The sequence below is a fragment of the Lutzomyia longipalpis genome, chromosome 4 (assembly GCF_024334085.1).
Source record: "Lutzomyia longipalpis isolate SR_M1_2022 chromosome 4, ASM2433408v1".
NCBI lineage: Eukaryota > Metazoa > Arthropoda > Insecta > Diptera > Psychodidae > Lutzomyia > Lutzomyia longipalpis.
Window position 1 is genome coordinate 12719997 of NC_074710.1, and position 21032 is coordinate 12741028.

Below are 21032 nucleotides of genomic sequence, written 5' to 3' on the forward strand. Positions count from 1 at the left end.
AATCCCTCGTATGCAAATATTTGCGAGGGAAAAACTACATGACACAGAAAGCCATATATTGCTACTCATCGAGGTACAAGCATCTCTTTTAAGTAACACACACAAAAATCGTAGGTATAATTTCACATTGCACTGCATCCATTCCCGGGCTAAAAAAAAAAGATGAATCTTTTAGTCTTTTTCTTAAAGACACCAACTACCACGTAAAACCCCGTCTAACTTTAGAAGAGTGAACATCAACTGAGAATCACTCTCAATATCCACACCGGTTTTGGCAAAATTCAAGATGCAGGCACACAATATACACACAACTACACCAATCCATATGGAAGTATCTAAAGGCGAAAGAAAAATCATCAAGAGCAAGAGGATGGATGCTGAAGAGAGACAAGAAATTCCCGTGGAGCTTCCTCAATGTAAAAATTTTTATCTTTTTCTTACTCCATCATGTATGTATTAATATTGCTCTCAAGTGTTTCTTTTTTTTTGCCTTTTTTTTATCTTTCTTTCCCTTTTCTCTTCTAATTCTTCCATCGTATATTCTTTATTTTCCCTGCTCAAATCAACACACATACACAACAGCCATACCACAGGGTGCAAGAAAAGTCCGTATAAGTCAATGGGTCCACAGAGATAAACCACAGAATCAGAAAATGCCCCTTTTCTCTATATAAAATTCCCTCCATCCCAAACCACACATACCACACGGATACATTGCAGAATCCACACAGAGTGCTTATAAACCACGAAAACGGGACAAACAAGATCGAAGAACTGGGAATCACCTGAATGCCTGAATTGGTCACAAGTGTGGTCAAAGTGTGACTCACAATCATCAAAAAGGGGCAAATCACTGAGAATTCTTACGTACAAGAACTCTGTAAGGGATACCATATACATAATTTATTAAGAAGAATTTAACTAGAGACCTAAGGAGTCAGATCGGTCAGAAATCTAACACAAACTGGACAAGAAGTAAAGCAAAAGCTTCTTTTAATTAGTCCTATCGGATAGAAATCTAAACGTCAAACGTTAGAATTAATGGCAAACTTAAATAAAAAAGTAACGTGAAATGTCAAAAGAAAAATTAAGTATGTCTAGCGTTAGATAAATTACATCAAATGTAAGGAAGGAAACGTTTCTTGCGAGAAATGTAAAACATTATTAAAAGATAAACAATCAAACATTACAAAAGAAGCGACGAATCAGAAAGATCAAACGCTGTATAAAAAAAACTTTAAATTTTCGAATAACGTCAACGTTTGTAGAGAAATGTAAAATGTTAGACGAGAAATGTCAAGAAACATCGAAATATCTGTAACGTAATTCGTTAAAAATATCAAATGTCATAAACAAATTTCAAACATTAGGAAAAAAAGTCTAATGTTATAGATTTGAACGAAATATTGCAAAGAGTTATTAAAACCTTCATAAATCTCGATTATTTGAATTTTCTTCTTTCCATCCTTTAAATCCTTTTCCTCTCCTGATTTGGATATAAAATAAATTGGATATTTTTTTTCTATTAATTTTTATTGTTCAAAAATTTTCCTATATGACAAACCCTTTGGCAATGGGTATATGAGAAGAATCGCTTGAAGCAGAAAAAAAACTACCTGGAGAAGATACTTCCAATTCTCGCATCTTCATCTTTTCTTAGTCTATTCATCTCTTTTTAATTTCTGCATCCCTCTCACTATTCTCTATAATATTCATATGTGTACCTACATATAAATAAGTCCTATCTATGCATTGTAAGATTTTAAATCTGATGAACGATGGTGTACTAAAAAATTTACATAAAATCATAAGCACATTGCGGATTAAAAGAGAAATCCATAAAATTGTTCATTTAGCAAAAAGCCACACATACACCCCTCTTCCCGCCCCTATTATATACCTACATCTAATTTACAAATTGAGTTCAAAGTCAATGTGAAATACCCGCAATTTTCTCACTATAACCAGAAATTACATACAATCCAAATCATTCACTCATTCCATTATTAGATGCAGTAATTCTGCAATATGTGTGTACACGAGAATGCCCATGTAGACATTTTATTAATGAAAAAAAAGAACAAGTAGGAGAAAGAATTATTTTGTTCTTAAAATATTAAACATTCCACAATGTTGAGTTAGGAAGAAAGCATAAATATATAATAATTTATGTGAAGCAAACCTCGAGTAAAAATGTATTATAAAACAAATTGTTTTTCCTCTAACTTAAATAAACACAGAGAGAAAGATGGGTGGGGGGGGTGGGAGAGTCATAGTGTGTGACACCCTTGAAAATACACCAAGCATCTCTAATAATGAAACTCGCTCACATTCAGTTTAATAAAAATTACTATTCTCGGTAAAAAAAAACTGCACACATAACACACAGTCTTTAGTCACAAATTCACGTAACATATGTATATCCAAGAGAGATGACTAAATATTGCATAAAACATTATGTCTTGCTATTGGTGCTTTAATGCTGTAAGGTAGTTCAAAAAAAACCCCACAGATTATTGCTTTACAGCAATTGTAAAGGCAATTACATTTATTTTAAACGCACTTTTCTGCTCGGCTTATGCATCATACTTAAAATGTGTCCATGATACATTAACAAAGTTATTGCTTTTTCCTAAAGGGAAAGGAGAGAGAAAGAGAGAGAATGAGTGAAAGAGAGATGAAGACAAAAAGCACACTTTACTAATTGATTTACCCCACCATAGGGGTATTGATATAATAACATTTTCTCTCACTTTTGATGGAAAATTTCTCACGGATAGTCTATATACTTTTCAATTAACTAAAGTGACCTGACCGACAATAGGAAATTGATTTTTCCTCTTGCAACACATATAGGTACCTACACTTCTAATAACCCTATGTACTGACTTAAACTAGAAATATAAATAAAATTTAATTCTCCTTATATTTAAATTAAGTCTTATAAAGTTGAATTGATTGATTGAATTGAATTTATTTGGCATGCCCTATGGAACTACATTTAAGGACTATACAAAAAAAAATTTACAATGTATTTGACTTACAAAACTAGGGGAGTTGCAATCGACCGGGGGACACGCTAACAGGGGAACTACGCCAAACTTTTCACAACATATTCCTTAAATTTACAAATATTGAGTTGAGTATTTTTCTGTGATAAAATTGATGATTTTTCACGAATTTTCCAAAAATTTCACGAAAATTCTAGCCGGGTGTGACTTTTTAGATTTTATAGTTATCCTAGACTCACATTCGATCATGGAAAATAGGATATCTTGCAAAAAAGATACGTTTTTTCCGCAATTTCATAACCTCTGCACGTTTTTTGATGAGTTTTTTGTCCGGGAGTTTTTGTGGTAACTTGCGGGAATGAAATTGTGGAAATAAATTGTGGGCAAGAACTAAAATGTTAAGGAAACTCCCATATAACTTTGAAAAATTCTTTTATAGAAAAAAAAAATCTTGCCAGTATTGACAACCAGCGTCATATAGTTTGTGAATCGATGGTTCTATTCATTATGCAATTCAGTTTATTATTAAAACGTTTTTTTTAATATTAGATCTTTCCATTAAACTCTATTACTACCTATGTACATACCTACATCTTTTATAATTAAGAATGTGAAGAGTTTTATTTTTTTTATTTTGAACAAACATCATCTCTGTGTTCATGAATAATATGAATTCTACAGTTAGATGGAAAATTCATTATGTATTTAATTATTGCAATATGGAAGTTTCTCATTTGTGCTCAGGAGGAAGTTCTTGCAAAATTTATTGTTTTATTCGTCTTACGGGAAATAAAGAACTTGATGTGATTTTTTATTTTATTTTCCCGGAAGGATGCATTCTTATGAATTCTCAAACTTGACGTCTTCGTGCGTTCGTTACATTGACAAGATTTTTGGGAAGAAATTTTAAATAAAATATTCCTCAATTTTTCTTCAATAATACTAACTTCCACCACACATCTAACCTAACAGAAAGAGAGAGAAAGAGCCTCCATAAGAAATCCTCGAATATGTCCTTCGTAAAATTATTTTTCTCTGCGGCACATTGAGAGTTTCTATTATGCGAAACATATGATTTTATTCTGCGGAGAACAAGATGAAAAAAAAACACGCTTGATATTCTAACATCGAGACTAATGCCGACATTGGGAGTCGAGAGTCTTGTCGCCACAATAAAATAATGTTGGGTAACCGAGAGTTGGGCAATTAAAATACGAAAGCAATGGCAAATATTGCCAAAATAAAAAATTAAATTAAACAAGAATAATAATGGAGAAGTCACGAGATTTGTAAGAACAAAAAAGTACCACAGAAAATCCTCGATGCGCGATTTTCTTCAATTAACATTCAGGAAACAATTCTTCCACAAAGGATTCAAAATTCATTCAAAAATTTAGTTTGGAAAATTTTTGTGCCTCATACACATTGACAATTTCTCTTATTTATATAACAACGACCATACCACAGACACCACAATCTTCATCCGGATACAGTCATTTCCGGAAAAACAATTTTAACATTTGCGCACATTTTAGTATCTTCTCGCACTCACATTCGGAGGATTCTTTTTTTGTTTCTATACCAATTCGGCGATTAATACAAGTCGTATTTAAAAATAAACTCCTGACTTTTCTTGTTGAATTGTACATTATGTATGTATGTATTTACAACAAATTAAGACATAAATGCTATGAGCTATTTTGTACTTTACGGCAAACATGCGACAGTTTTTGGTTTCTTTCTATTTTTTTTTAATGCTTTCTCCGCGAAAAACTCCCCCAACATTGACATGATGTTTAAAGAGTTAGTACGAGAACTTTTATGTGGGAAAACCATATGCATTTAGAATTCATTGAAACAAACTCAACAATAAAATTGTTTCTCACAGCTTTTTTGCATTTCACCACTTGCACCGTATAGAAATTTTCTAACAATTTTCACATTTTTTTTTTTTCAAAAACTTCTGCCAACAGTTTTCTCGCTCATTTTACAAAGAGACAAATATCTATATATAATTTTCCACGTGGAAAATCTCACATTTAACGATTTACCAATCCTCATGCACTGACCACAACTCTTCATTCCCTCTCACCCCCTCCCCAAAAAGAAAAAAAAAGAGTATAAACAATATTTTTATTCACTCAACAAACAGCCATAGACAACTAGCAACGTCGAAACTGGACGGCAAACTGAAAATTCTCACAGGAAAATGCGGCACAGTGTGAAAATTTACAGCATATATACTAATCTATAAAGCACATTGTATAAGGAAGGCAGAGAAACTATTGCTGCTCTCAAGCCGCAACACATATATGAATAAATTGGTTACTCCAAAAGTTTTGAATACTATTCCGCAAAAGATAAGATTTTTTTCTTTTGAAATGGCAATTTTATATATTTTTTTAAATCTTTACTTTGTTGTTTAATGAAAAACTGTTAAAAATGTTATTTTTTAATAATTATTTTTGCATTTTTGTAAATCAAAACGTCGCTTGCGAATTTCTTTATTTATTTAATATTTAAAACTTCGTGAAAATAATATTTGAGGGTTAGTTTAGACTCAAATAAGACATTTTTGGCAAAAATCTGATTTTTTTATTTTCGGTTTTTCATCCTTTCTGATCTTGTAATTCCTTGGGGTTGTCCTTTTGTATTCTCAAAATATCCAGGGACTTATAAATACATCGTCCTGCATTGGTTTTAACTCAATAAACACAAATTAACTGTCCAAAATTAGGCATTTTCAATATTTTGGGACGAAACAGTCCCATAGGTCCTTAATGGTAACCTTGATAACCATTAAGAATGTCACAATATCAGTAAGTTCACATTAATTTTCAGTGATTTTCCTTTCATAAAATTTCCAAAAAATAAAACTCAAACCGTAATCACAGAAAACAGGGGAAACTTGCTCAATTTCAAAACTTTCAGAATGCCCAAGGGTGATAATTAGTTGGTGTTCCACTTCGTGGCCAACACCAAGTATTGTAATCGTCGGAAAAACCGACCACCTCAGATCGGGCTCAAACTTGGTATGAGCACGTTTTAGACATCCCACATTACGAAAATGGTGGTGGAAAATTTTTGATCCGGCCGGCCTGCCGGCCTGCCTTCCGGCCTGCCGGCCTGCCGGCCTGCCGTCCGGGACTCTAAACTTTGCCTTATAGCTCGAGAACGGTAACAGATAGAGACTTCGGGTTTGAAGTTTTCTATAGAAATGTGGGTGTAAAATTTCATTTTTTCGCATTTTCAAAATCCAAGATGGCCGCCGTCCGCCATTTTGAAATACCGTCAACCACTTCCCTTATAGCTAGAGATCTGAAATTTCAGTATGTTGTAGAGCTCAGTGAGACGTTTTCATCGATAATTCATACTTGAAAATCGGTCAAGCGGTTTAGCAAATATGGCGGCCTAAAGCAAAAAGTGTTTTTTCAATATAACTCGAGAACGGCTTGACCGATTTTGATCATCTTGGTATCAAATGAAAGGTTTCAAGAAGCCCTACAACTGTCTAGAACATTTCAAGTTCCAAAAACATCCGCAAGAGGCGCTAATATCAAAAACAAAAATTGCCTAACTTTAAGGGGCAATATCTCCGAATCCCCATTAGGCAAATCTTTTAAATTTTGATATGTTGTAGTAGGACTAATAATCTTGCACCAGTCCAAAAATGAAGAAAATCTATGTCGCCGTTTAGAAGATATAGCCATTTGAAAAATTCTTGAATTTGAAAAGTTCTAAGAGCCATATCTCCAGCACTGCTTGACCGATTTTGTTCAACTTGGTATCAAATTAAAGGTTTTGTGATTCTCTACAACTTTCTAGAACATCAGAAACCTCTAGAACCATTCCTTCAGGACGAAAAATGCGAAAAACTCTTTTGGTGAAACAAAAATCCGCCATTTTGTATTCTGAGGGTGACCTTGAAAATTATTGAAATTTATGTCAATATATAGCCTGTATTAATACCTTTCCAAAACTAGTCAATAAATTTCTTTGGGTCTTATAGAACCAGAGATATGACCATTTTAATGCATCAAATTGCCGAATTTACAAAAAAAAATCACCTTTGCCTACTAATACTGCTCACAAATAGTATTAAAACGCATAAAGAAACTTTTGCACGTTGTGGGACACCAACTCTTATAACTGGACGCGTTATGATTGACTTTCACTTTAGTTAGGCATTTTTTGAGAGCTTTTCTCTCCTGATTGGATGCTTCACAGACGAGATGCTCCGTATTTTCACACCACTATCACTATCCTGCCACACTGTATTTTCCCCTTCATATTGGTACACATAATAGGATTCCGAATCCTTGTACAAGAAATGAGTAATTTCATCAATTTCTCATCCAACAGTCACCGCACATTGAGCGAGAACAAAATTTCACATTCATAAACCAACAAACTTCCAAGACAATTGCTTCAATTTGCCGCCAAACAGCTCATACAATTGATTTTTGGTAGGGTATCTACTACATACATAAAGAATTGCACACATCCATGAGAGAATTTATCATTATACGCTCCAATATTTCACAACAATACTTTAGCATATCCATTGAAAGCTTTAACAAAAGTTGTACAAAATTTATGCTAAAATTAATAAAATAAAATAAAATTTTGCAAATAGTTGTGGTAAAATTTTCCCCAATACAGTGGGACCCCAGTACAACGACCACTCGGATGTACTCTTCACACTCATTATTTTCAATGCGCGAGAGTAGTTCAACCAAGCCGTCGTTGTACTGGGGTCCCACTGTAATAGGAAAATTTGGGGGCAATTAATTTGCAGGATTTATCACAAATTTCCATTAGAAATCCTTTTGATTTTTCACAGGTTCCAAACCACTGGATGTGCCACAATATATACCCCAATATAAATAGCTATATAGCACACCATGAACCACACACTAGACCACACCGAGAATCAAAAATGTATTGTTTGCGCAAAGAACTTGAGAGTTATGTTCTGTTTACCAAAAATCAAAATTCAATTTAATGAACAATCTCTCTTCATTTGATCAATTTATCCGTCACACATTGTTGAAGATGAAAAGGAAAAGAAGAAAAATGGGAGAAGAGTGATTATGCAATGTAATCAAGACCATAATACCACATATACTCTTCTCCCAACAAACATAGTTCATATCTATATAATAAAGAAAGGCCTGTTTGTTGGTAATCTTCGTGTCTGTACAGCTGTACAAATCTACACCGTTTGACCGATCGTGATGAAATTTGGTACAGAGGCTCCTTATATCAGGCGCTTTCGAGTGGCCGTATCCATTTTCCCCCCAAAGCCCCCCTTCAGGTAGCCCCCATATAACTCTCATGTATTTTTTGCGAATTTTTGAATTTGGCGCCCGAAATGTTGTATGAAAATGATTTCTTCTCTTTGCAAATTTTTTCCTTTTGTGTTCGATGAGTGCTCTCCATCTATATAATAAAGAAAGGTCTGTTTGTTGGTAATCTTCGTGTCTGTACAGCTATACAAATCTACACCGTTTGACCGATCGTGATGAAATTTGGTACAGACGTTCCTTATATCAGGCGCTTTCGAGTGGCCGTATCCATTTTCCCCCCAAAGCCCCCCTTCAGGTAGCCCCCATATAACTCTCATGCAGTTTTTGCGAATTTTTGAATTTGGCGCCAGAAATATTGTATGAAAATGATTTCTTCTCTTTGCAAATTTTTTCTTTTGGGTTTGATAAGTGGCCCAAATCTATACTTATAAACCATCATAATTTTTTTTCTCTAAAATTTGCGCGAAGCGCAACAAATCCCCGCGAAGCGGGGCGAGGTAAATTGGAGCGAAGCGACAATTTACCTCGTTTATGTATATTAGATGAAGTATAAAAAAAGATCTGTTTAGAGAAAAAAAAACGACAGACATGGTGAATTAATTTTGCATTAATTGGGAGAAGAAAGAATGGTCTTTTGTTTATTATTCTATGTCATCTCTTGTGGTTCAATAGATTTTCAATAGAATAGAAGCTCTATGATGAGAAGAATAAATTGATTTACTTTTGAAAGGTATATTATGTCAAATAGAGTGGAAGAGTCTAATATAAATCCTTTCTTTTCCTTCCTTACAATTCGTCAGTTATGAGATTTTTGGTATTCTGGGAAAAATCTTAAAAGATTTTGACATTTTAATTTTGTTTTTCTTTCGTATTTTTGAAGGAAACTTTTTCAGGCTTCTTCAGAGATCTCTCTGGCTTCTGGAATAACAAATTCTTTGTTTTTCTCTATTAGAATAGAGAACAATAGAGAATTAGAACAATAGAACGTTTTGAAAACACCATTTGTCAAAATCTTACAACTTTTAAGTTGTTAGAAAGAAAAGAAAAGATTTTTATCAGAATCCACTCCAGAGATCAAAATTGTGATTTTTTAAATTATCAAATTTTGTACCACGTCACATGACATTCCCAGATAAATCATCAGCAAATTTCATTCAATGCCCAATGATGTTTTGCACTATTGCCGAAATTTTCTAATAAATCATACACTAATTTCGCTTAATTTTAGGGCATAATTAAGAACTCATGAGAAGTAGGATCATTTTCCAATTATTATTTAGGAATATTATGATTTCCTCAATAGGGAGGGTCCGAGGTGAAATTTAGAGAACTTCTAGGTTCATTTTACAGACATTCTTCCTGAGAAAATTAGGGTCTTCCCAAACTCTTCTTGTGAAACGCTTTTAATTGAACCTTAATTATCTAATTCCCTTAAACTATAATTAAATACTTAAACTATATCAAGTTCTTTGAAATATTAGATACTTCATCCTTAAATATATTGTGTTTTATTATGATTTTTTTTTGTATTGATTTTCCACCACTCTCTTATTCGCGATAATTAAATTTTAACCAAACTTTGATTTATTTGGAGATTGAAAGAATTTTCTTCTTATGAAGTTAAACATAAGAAATAAGAAAGAAATCTATTCAGTTATATATGAGAGTTTCCCTGAACCGAAAAAATAATTTTCATCTATAATCTTGTAGAGATCAAAAAAGAAAGAAATCGTCAAAGAAACTCCTCATTTTCTACTGATATTTCTCATTTTTTGATTGTCTGTACAAGATCGTGAGGGTCAAAATTGCATTTTCAACCCAGGTCAACTCCCATATCTAGCTGAATAGACTTCTTTTACAAAATAATCTCATAATGAAAATTCCCATATTGCAACATTTAACATTATTGACGGTAATTTACTCAAAAAGCTCCTGTGAAGCAAATAATCTCTCTCAGTCAGTCTGTAAGATCATTTTTCATGGTAAAAGAAAATTCTTTATTGGAAAATTCAACGTGCCACTGAACTTTACTTTCCTTGAAAATGTCAAACACACACACAACGCATTTTGCCTCATAATTTTGCCAATATTCATATTTGAGAAGGACGTGAAAACGCATATTTAATCATTGTTAATTAGTCGAAAGAGCAATATCCTTTGCACAATGTTGATGTTAGAAATAAACAATTTGGGAGGACTCTCAATAAGCAATGGATGGAGAGAAAAAATCCATTAATAGCCTAATTATTTTCTGAAAAATCCCTTCAAGTTCTTCCACTTGTTCATCTTTTTGAACCTTCATTACCCTTTCAATCATTTAACGCATTTTAATTGACAAAAAAGACAAAAAAAGAGATTTTCTCATCATTCAAATGTAAAATGAAAAATGCCCAATTTCAGCATCACACACACACAAGGAGGAAACTGGTGGTGCAAAGTTTTATACTTTATTTATGGATGGACCAATAAAAAAAGGCACCATCATTGTGCGCAACAAGAATTTGACCTCATCGCAAAACATCATCAATGTGCAATCGCGCATTGTAAGCTTGACTACCAATCATGACTTTTTGGTGTGGTTGAGTTGAATAAAGAACAACAAAAATCACGAAAAGATCTCACGTCAAAGGTGACAAATAAGCACACATTTAGCTATAAATCTTTGATCAGAGTTTGAATTTAGAAAGAAAAAAAATGCAATAATAGAAATAAATTGAGAATAAATGGCTGAAAAATATTCCAAAAAACGCGAATTTTTAAAAATATTTTTAAAAATTTTAAATTGAAGATATTTCTTTAAAAAAATAAATAATGGGTTTTATTTAGCGATCATGAAATCCAAGAAATTTCAAGGATTTCTTGGTGACTGAATAGTGCCCATAATCTCGATTTTTAATTTTCATCACCACAAAATGCTCATGATCATCACGAATCATGCGAATAAAGAAATATATCGTCGGCAACAAATCCCGGTTCTGCCATCTATTTTAGCATAGAGTATACGAAAAGTAGAGAAAGTAAAGCCACTCACCCATGCAGAAGGTATCTTCAGCTCCACTCTCATCATCCTGTCGACGGGAGCGATCACCTGAAAATTTACACAAAATAAAAAAAATAATAAATAAATTTCTTTTATGCTAGATACTTTTGTTTCTTTTTCCTCTTGAAACATACTTGGTAAGAAATGATGCGTAGGACGGATCTTTTCCATGAATTTGGTGATTTTATTATCATTGTGGGGTTCTTTGCGCTTCTGCGGAGCCGGACCGGGACAATGCTCCTCGAGAATTCGCGAACAAGCACGATGGATATTCAATTCGCAATGTTGGCAGTGATAGCCCTGAGGACTAACGCCCCATATGATATTTTGACAATGATTGCAGTGCGTCACCTCATAATACTGACGTAATACTAAAAGATGTCCCAGAACAAAAGCCTGCAAAGATAAAAGTTAGAATAAACGTTTACTTGAAAAAAATAAAATTCTCACTAGGGGGCTAATCAAAAGTAACGCCATCTAGTTGCAAAATAAATTTTAGATTTTTTTATTTAAGATTTATACCACTAGTTACCTACCTTTCTATTTTTACCCATCAAACGTGTCTTGAAGCTCTTCTCGCGACTCACAAAATGATGAAGTTTATCAATGGGACTATTTGGATTGCTTCGTGTTACAAAAATTCGATGCAAAACAGTTGATAGTGCAGCACAGAGAGCAGACTTCTTAGGGCATTCATTTGGTGCATCACGATCTAATTCGTCACTGTGTTGGAAGATAAAATTCATCAATATCCATCACATTTGTCAGGAACGTAAAGAAAAAATAAAGCTTCATCAAAAGGAAATTCTCAACTTACACGAGTTGTTGGAGTTTTGGAATGAGTGTCTCCTCGACGATTCGCTGCTCTTTGGTCTTATCCCCCTTTGCATCCTGCAGCTGTTGATCACTTGGCCCATAGATGGTCCCAAGACCAGCTGTACGTTTCACTTGGAACTCCTGAAGTTGCGTATTAATGAAATCCTTCGCCTTGAGGCGACTCTTCCAGAAGATCTTCCTCAAAATCTCCCCCTTGTCGTATTCCTTCTGCAGCACATCATCCACCTCACGTGCGAGTGATTCATCAACTGTGGACCACAGCAATGGTGCCTGTGGCACAAGAAATGTCGAATGAATTTCATACGCCCACTTTCGCATATCCTTCACACTGCCCTCCTTATACAGGCCAGTGATCAGGTAGAAGAGCAATGGTGCCGGATTGGAATTTGACATGACAAAGTTGAGAAAGACCGCCAGATATGAGGAATTCTCCTGTTCCAGCAATTGCGACAGCGACCTAAATGGCCCATGCTCCTCAATGAAACCCTCCTGATCGGATATTTCGTCATCCTCCATGGAAATAATTGGCTTTTGCAGAACATTCGCTTGTGCTGCTGAAATTGGTTGTTTCTGGAATGTTGGCGACACAACGGGACTCGCTACCTTCTCGTGACTAGCCGAATCCGTGGCAGTCTCATCGCGTTGGTGCCCATGGGGTGAAAGGTACGGCGGTGGCGGTGTACCTGGTGGTGTTCTCTCATTATCCTTCTCCATAAGATCCCATGATCCCCCTGTGGTTGATTTATTCATTCGCTGATCGCCAGCTGAAAAAAAAATTAATTGAAAATAAAGAATTTTTTCACTCAAAAGTTCATTAATTTGCTCCTTTAACTCTTAATCTCAGAGAGAAAGAGATCACTTACAGTGCTCCGAATCCTTATTGGGGTGAACATTCTCTGGTGATGAAATTACACGACGATGCTTTCCGCTCAACTGGTTCAACTGCTGTGGAGTCAAACCAAGAGCCTGCAAGAATTCCACATAACTTTACATTTAGAATCAAAGGGAATTTTTTCTTTTTTTTTTCTCACAACAAAAAGTCGTTTAGTGCGAAATAACTGTTTTATTTGACTTTTGACATTTAAATTTTAGAACTGTCACAATTCTGTCATAAATAACTGTCAAAGGAGAGCTGTCAAAGAGCTGAATTTTATTTAAACAAACTTTCAATTTCAATTGAAAATTTTAATGTTTCCTTGCAGTCATTTCGAACTCAACAACTTGACATTGAGTAAAAAAAAAATTGTGATAAAAACAACAGACAATTTGGTAAGCATCAAAATTGAATCACCAACATGTAATAAAAAAACATCGAGAAGTTTGTGAAAATGTTTTCATTAATAAATTCCATAATTTTGCAGCAATTTTTTTTTCTGTGGGGCATTTTGCAACAGAAAGGTCATCATACATAAAATCAAAGATTCAAAATTCCCCAATTTTTTTTTTGTTCGATTATGTAACCTTTTCTTTTCAGTGTCACATATTTTTTGTAAATTGTACACACATTTTTAGTGCCTCTACGCGTGAAGATAAAAACGAAAACTATACCCAAAAAAATATTAATTATTTTTAGTCCTAAAATTGCCTAAAATAATATTCTAAATAAGGGATTTTTTTTATTCAACGTAAACCTAAAAAAAACTGTTAAGGGTGGTACCTTAGAACTATTCATTGAATATTTTTTAAAAGATTTTCCTTTTTTTAAATGGGAGAAACCTAGAATATTTTCTTATGAATTCTTTCTATACAAAGATCTATAGAAGAAATACAAGAAAAAATATTTAAAAAAGCATTCAAAAGAAAAATTTTTTGTAAGGCAATCAGCACACAAAGCAAATCAAAATGTCCCCAAAACCAACCACCCACACCACTCAAAAAAAGCAAGCACATAAAGAAGATTAGCATGCACAAACATAGACCATGTTGAGGTAATTTAATGAAAATTTGATTTTAATTTTAACGAATAAATTTAATTTTTGATTTTTTTCTAAGGAACTCTATTTTCAGGCATTTGCCCCCTTCTTCAGGTACCTGAGGAAAGAGGCAAAAATCACCGATATGTCGCCCATAGAAAACGTCAATTTAAACTTGAATATCAAGAATTTACCTTCGAGGCCATCTCCAAAGGAGATTTTTATTAACTTAAACAGAACTATATGTTCAAGAACTTTAAACAATTTACAAGCAATCCCTTGATAAACAAGAAATTAATTTTCACAGCCCCAATTCTTAGCCATAAAATTAGAAAATATATAGCCCTTATATTAACTATTTTACAGCGAATTAGTTTAGTAGAAGCATTTTAGTATTTAATTTTTGGGAAAAGGAAGTTTTTGTTGTGAAACGTGTGCTTGTGCCTCCCACATATGTGGATAGAAAAGTGTTTTTTGTAATGAAACTATTTTTTATGCGTGTGACGCTTGTGAGTGCCGTGAGTGAGTACTTACAGTAGATTTATTAGCAGAAGATAGTAGATTTTGGTGATGGTGATGATGAAGGTGGTGCTGTTGGAAATTGCTATTACTCAGCTGTTGCTGTTGCTGCTGCTGCTGCAATTGCTGTACAATATTTGGTCGGTGTGAAAGTGGGAAAGCGGATAGATTGTCCCTAACTGGTGTACATGTTGCAATAAGAGGGTAATTCATCAGGGTCTCTATGCTATTCGGCAGAGGACGATTGTTGTTCAATTTATTCAACTCATCAATGTGCTGACGCGGCGGTAGGGGTGGTGGGTGCTCATTTGACAAACCAATTGCCCCACTTTCCACCTGAATTAGCATCTGTGAGCTCATTTTGGGATCCGATAGTGCCTTCATCTTTGCCTTGGGGCGCTTCTTACTCTTCCCCGGTGGTGTACCACTGTGCGTGGGCGTTGACCCACCCCCACTTGAGGAATGATCCAAATCTGACACCTGCATGGGGCTACGCATTTCTGGGCTTTCCGCACTACCACGTCCACCATTTGCATCTGACCCCTTTCGCGGAGTGTTGCGCTGTGGCAATGGTGGCGGTGTATCCCCACCCTTCTGAGGGCTACTGCCTCCTTTACCCTCAACCCTTTTACGCTGCTGCACCCCCACCGCATCCCCAACGTGCCTCTGCCCAAATTCCGTATGTATATTCGCGAGAATATTTGGCGCAATCACAGGATCAATTGGCTTCTTCCGTGTCCCCAAGCTCAGTGACGAAAGCGACCGCGGGAAGAGCGATAGGAATGCAGGTGTGGACTGCTGCTGCTGTTGCGGTGGTGAAATTATTGCTGATGGGAAATTCAGTGCTGCTGGGGCAGGAAGTGAATGCAGCAAATTCATATCCTGCAAACAAAATCAAGAAATTGTGGACTTCTTTGCCACAATCCCCCGTCATACAAGCATCATCATCCCCCTCCCTCCATTCCTATAAGACACACGACCTGAGTATGAAAATTCTCTCATTTCCCCAAACTCCCCATCAAATTTCCTTTATATAATAAGAAAATTTTCCCCTCTAAATACAACGCGGAATATAGTTATATTATCTCAAGACAAATTCAACACATTGCGGAAGAAATAAATTTGAAAATTAAATTCAAAACTCTTCAACCACACTAAAAAAATTAAATATTTCTACAATGATCTTTGCAGTATGACGTTCGTTTCATTTTTCAAATTCAGTCGATTTTTTTTGAAACTCTCCGGTATCGATGTTTAAAATTTATTTGTCGTGAGCGTTCTTAATCAAATTTTTAATTAAAATAATTTTCTCGTTCATGGCGCTACGGAAAAGCCTCAAAAAATCAACTGGAATTTAAAATTAAGAAACTTAATACTGCGAGGCTTCACTGTAATTATTTTTATTTTTTATCAATCTCTTCTAATTTATCTTTTGGCTATATTCTGTTTCAATTATCTTAATATTTGTTTTATGTACTTTATGATATTTTTATTTAATCAATAGGTACCTTTCATTACTTTTAAACAGGCTTATGTAAAGAACAAATAAATATAAAGAATTTTAAATTTCTTCAAGCCAAATTACAAAAAAAAAATCCTAAAGTTTACAAATAAATATGCCATTTCAATGTATTGTGTCAACTTTTTGACAGATTTGACCTGTCAAAGTAACAGACTTGTCATATTTGACGGTTTTTTTTAAAAAATAATTTTGACATTTCACATATAAAATCAAACATTCTCAACTCCCCAAGCCTGGAAAGCTAACTTTCCAATCCTGATGATTTTTGGCAACAGAATAAAGCCTTTTACATGTGAATGAGAAATACATAAATAAAAAAAAAAGAAAACAAAAAAAGCTATAGTCGATCAAAAAACTTCACACAACATTCCATGAACATTTTCATAAACAGAATGCTCAACAATTGAACATTTCTACATACAAAAATGAAAATAAAGAAATGCTAGAATATTTAATATTTTCTTAAATGACTTATCACTAAAAGGAAATCTCTTCTATGATTTTTTGTTGTTGTCTAGATTAAAATTGAGAGAAAAGTGGAGAAAAGTAATTTTTTAAAAAAAATGAAGAAGTTAATGTATAAAATTATATTAATCCCATAAACCTCTTTCATTTTCATCAAAATGTAAATTAAATTGTTTAATCACGCATGTTCATAGCGATATGTTTTTATGTGTCTATTTATTTATGCTTTATTAATAAAAAAAAATCTTTTATTTTTTTTTAAGTGAAAAATCGCAGTGTTATTTACGTTTAACAAATCATTTTGAATATTAATGTGATTTTTTGTGATTGTTTAATATGGGTGGGGCAGGGGTAAGTATAAAAGATAAAAAAAATGAATAATTAATTAATGGAGCATTGCTTATTATAAAAAAAAGAATATAAAATGACTTTCTTGTGTTATTAATTCTTCATAAATGCAATTCAAATTTCTTGCCAATATTTCGTTCATTTCATAACGAAAAACTCTTTGAAAATTTTTATCGCACTGCTCATAAAAATTGAAAATAAAACTTATTTAGTTCAGGGCGCTGATTAGGTTAAAAAAAATCCCCAAAATCTCTCTTTTTTATCTTCAAACATTGCTCATTTTCTTTTGAGCATTTACCAGCAATTTCATTTTATTTTTGTTGAAAAGAAATTGCAGAAATTTTCACCCGAAAGTATCAAAATTATGAATAATAAAATGAAGGAAAAAGTAAATTTATAGAGTTCATCAACATTACCTCTCCGCAGACTTGACGCAGTTGCTCCTGTAATTTGCGAATATTTGCTTCAGAACGTGCCATATCTTGCCGATTGCCACCACCACCACTACTGCTGCTAGCCGTCCGCAATGCTTCGTAGTTCTTCTTTTCCTGATCCAACATAAGTTGCAGTGTTTGTATTTTTGAAAATTCCATTTCCCGCATTTTATGTTGCTGTGCAGCCAACAAAAAAATATAAATTAGCAACAAGTCTCTTGCGTCATCAAGAACTTCTGCAAACTTTGAGCACTTTGGCGTACTTTTCATTGAAGTTTAAATTTTTTTTTGGGTGAGATTGTTTTATTGTTTATTTATTTATTTTAGAAAAAGAAGAGTTATCAAGTGAAGGAACTTACGTCTACAGGAATTGGAGCAGTAATTCCGCCTCGTTGGGCAAGTGGTGTCGATGGTCCCATGGAAATACTCGACGGTCGCTGCATTTTGTGTCCTCTCTGTACGGTTAACTCAACAGTGGCTGATGCTGAAAGAGAAGCATAAAAGAGTTTAAAAAACAGTCCACAATTCCCTTAATCTCATAGCATTGTTTTATAATATTCATAATTTAACGAGGTAAATTGTCGCTTCGCTCCAATTTTCCTCGCCCCGCTTCGCGGGGGGTTTTGCGCTTCGCGCAAATTTTAGAGAGAAAAAATTGTGATGGTTTATAAGTAGATTGGGGCCGCTCATCAATCCCAAAGAAAAAAAAATGGAAAGAGAATAAGTCATTCTCATACAACAATTCCGGCGCCAAATTCAAAAATTCGCAAAAAATGCATGACTTTTCTATGGGGGCTACCTGAAGGGGGGCTTTGGGGGGAAAATGGATACGGCCACTCGAAACCGCCTGTTATAAGGAGCCTCTGTACCAAATTTCATCGCGATCGGTCAAACGGTGTAGATTTGTATAGCCGAACACGACTGATTACCAACAAACAGACCTTTCTTTATTATATAGATGGGAAGCTCTCATCGAACGAAAAAGAAAAAAAAAATTCAAAGAGAAAAAATCATTTTCATACAACATTTCTGGCGCCAAATTCAAAAATTCGCAAAAAAAGCATGACTGTTATATGGGGGCTACCTGAAGGGGGGCTTCGGGGGGAAAATGGATACGGCCACTCGAAACCGCCTGTTATAAGGAGCCTCTGTACCAAATTTCATCGCGATCGGTCAAACGGTGTAGATTTGTATAGCCGAACACAACGGAAGATTACCAACAAACAGACCTTTCTTTATTATATAGATAATAAAGACTATTTTTTAACTATAGAAAAATTAACAACAGTTAACACACACATGCTCAGAATATCCACATAAAAAACCTCTTTGTTACATGCCAAAGAATACCTGTTAAAGATAATTTAAAAAAAAAATAAACAATGCTAAATTTTAATTATTATTAATTTTTTTAAGGTACAATCAGTTGAATAAAGTGCACGCTTTAATCCTGCAATGAAAATTTTTATCTTATGTTATTTTAATGAAATTCTTTATAAAATAAAAATGAGCATATTTTTTCCATTTATCACAAACTCTGATAACTAATTTATTAATTTAACTACTTTTAAATCTATCTGCACTCTGTTCAAATTAACTTTGCATTCAGGCGCCGCCTGGTTAGTAAGTGACAACCAATAAAAATGCTTTGTCTGAATAGATCAACCAATCAAAGCTCTTTTGTCAATTAAATTCTTCTTCTTATTCGTTTTTATTTCATTTTGAAATTAAATCTGTTAGAAGGTGGCGCTCCAGTGCAAGATGCATTTGAATTGAGTATATTTAATATTCTACATTTTCTTCACTCATTTTCACACACTCAAAATAATTATATCCAAGACACATACCTAAAAAATATATAAAGAAAGCATCAAAAGTAGATTTTAATGGAAAAATTTCATTAGAAATCATCAATTTAAATTTTCAAAGAACTTTTACAACTTTTTGTTTCATTAAGAAAAAAAAAACAGAATTAGTTATTTGAAAAATTAATCTCTTACTATTTTTTTTTTTAAATTATCTCCATGTAAAAACATTCTATGAACTTCTGAGTGGTTTTGTGTCTTAGACATTACAATTATTGGAATTAATATAGGTACAATTTCTTCCATATCTTAATCATTCTCTCATTTTCTTATGCACATTCTCCCTTGCGAAATATAGGATTAGCATAAACAGAAAATAATAATTGTGAGAAACAATAATTTCACTCTATATTTTATGCTAATATGTAATCTCTTTCTCACTCTTTCTCCCATGCAAAGATAAATATTATGTACTGATATTTGCATTAAAACTGTTCAAATGTTATAAACCCACAACATGAGAACAATTTACACATGCAACTTTGAGGAAAAAGAGAAAAGATTTCAAAGCTTTTGATGAACACACAACATAGATCATATCTCTTTCTGTCTAACTTTAAATAATGATATTTTCATCAATTTTTACCCTGAATCATTTTCTTGTGTGTACATTGAAAGATTAATTCATTCATTGAGTTAATTACTATTTGATCATTGTGGCATGAGAAGGAGTGTGTGTGTGTCAGACGGTATGTGAGAATGACACTACAAATTACAATACATCTTAAATGACGTGTAAAAGTCATATTCATTATGCTCTCATGTTGCAGCAAACTCACTCAAACAATACACTTTTAAAGTCTTATGTGTATTCCATCTAGTTTTAATTTGAAATCATTTTTTTTAATTGAAAAAAAAAAAAAACGAATCAAAAATTCATAGAAAAGCGCCATCTTGTGGGAAATTTCTCTTTTGCAGTGTCTCCATCTTTTGGATTAAACTGTATCAATCTTTGACACCAATAATCCCATCCCATTAATACTTTTGAAAAATATTTAAAATTAATACAAATTAATGCACATAGGAATGCTCAATACAATTTAAAAATAAAATAAAATAAAGAACCCTCATAAATTCTTCCATTCAATCATAAATTTATCGAAATAATTACACTACAGTGATTCACTCAAATCAGTGTCACTTGATTTGCGCCATCAAGCAAAGAAATTACCGCGATAAATTCTAAATTGATTTGATTTCCAATATGAAATGTACAATTTTAAATCAACAATAATTTATTAGTATTGCACGTTGTTGTATTCCCCTTTAAGTCCCCACAACGTACACCACACCACATGGGCTGACCAACTAAACAATATAACATTATACAAATATTAATTAATTAACATTTAACCTTTAACCGCAACTCTATGGAGTGTTTGTGTGTGTGTCACATGATGCTTGTACCCCATCACATCGTGTATGAAATACTTAATCCAATGAATAAAATGTATGGCAAGATGTGTAATAAAAAATGATCTGTTCTTCTTCTACATAATAAAATAGATTCTTTCACCGTTGGATTGGGAAAAATGTAAAATACCCAGTGAATTATATTTCTTACATGCCGTGCATTACACCCTCGCATTCTTGTAAAATACCCCTTTTTTTGCTTTCATTTCTCATGCTCGAAAAATATACTTTTCTAAGCGTGAGATATTGCAATCGTTATGTTTTTTTTTTCATCTTTTTGTTCTAGTGATGATGATTTTTAATTTTTTTTATAAACGAAACCAACTAATCCCACAAGAGCTAGCGAGTGCACTGCT

General features: G+C 33.6%; 1 protein-coding gene across 7 annotated transcripts in view; it reads right to left on the reverse strand.

The window, feature by feature from the left end:
* LOC129796382 (rho guanine nucleotide exchange factor 11) overlaps nt 1-21032 on the reverse strand; it is a 102065-nt gene that overhangs the window by 54083 nt on the left and 26950 nt on the right. For 4 of the 7 annotated variants that reach the window (XM_055838262.1, XM_055838265.1, XM_055838264.1 and 1 more), the window contains 7 exons: nt 17758-17882; nt 17381-17575; nt 13061-13163; nt 12178-12961; nt 11897-12083; nt 11495-11756; nt 11352-11408 (listed from right to left, as the gene is read on the reverse strand). In XM_055838262.1, coding sequence (XP_055694237.1) covers nt 11352-11408; nt 11495-11756; nt 11897-12083; nt 12178-12961; nt 13061-13163; nt 17381-17575; nt 17758-17882 — 1713 coding nt within the window. Of the gene's footprint in view, nt 1-11351; nt 11409-11494; nt 11757-11896; nt 12084-12177; nt 12962-13060; nt 13164-14644; nt 15512-17380; nt 17576-17757; nt 17883-21032 lie in introns of all 7 variants that reach the window. The other 3 variants (XM_055838259.1, XM_055838261.1, XM_055838260.1) reach the window with 1 other exon arrangement.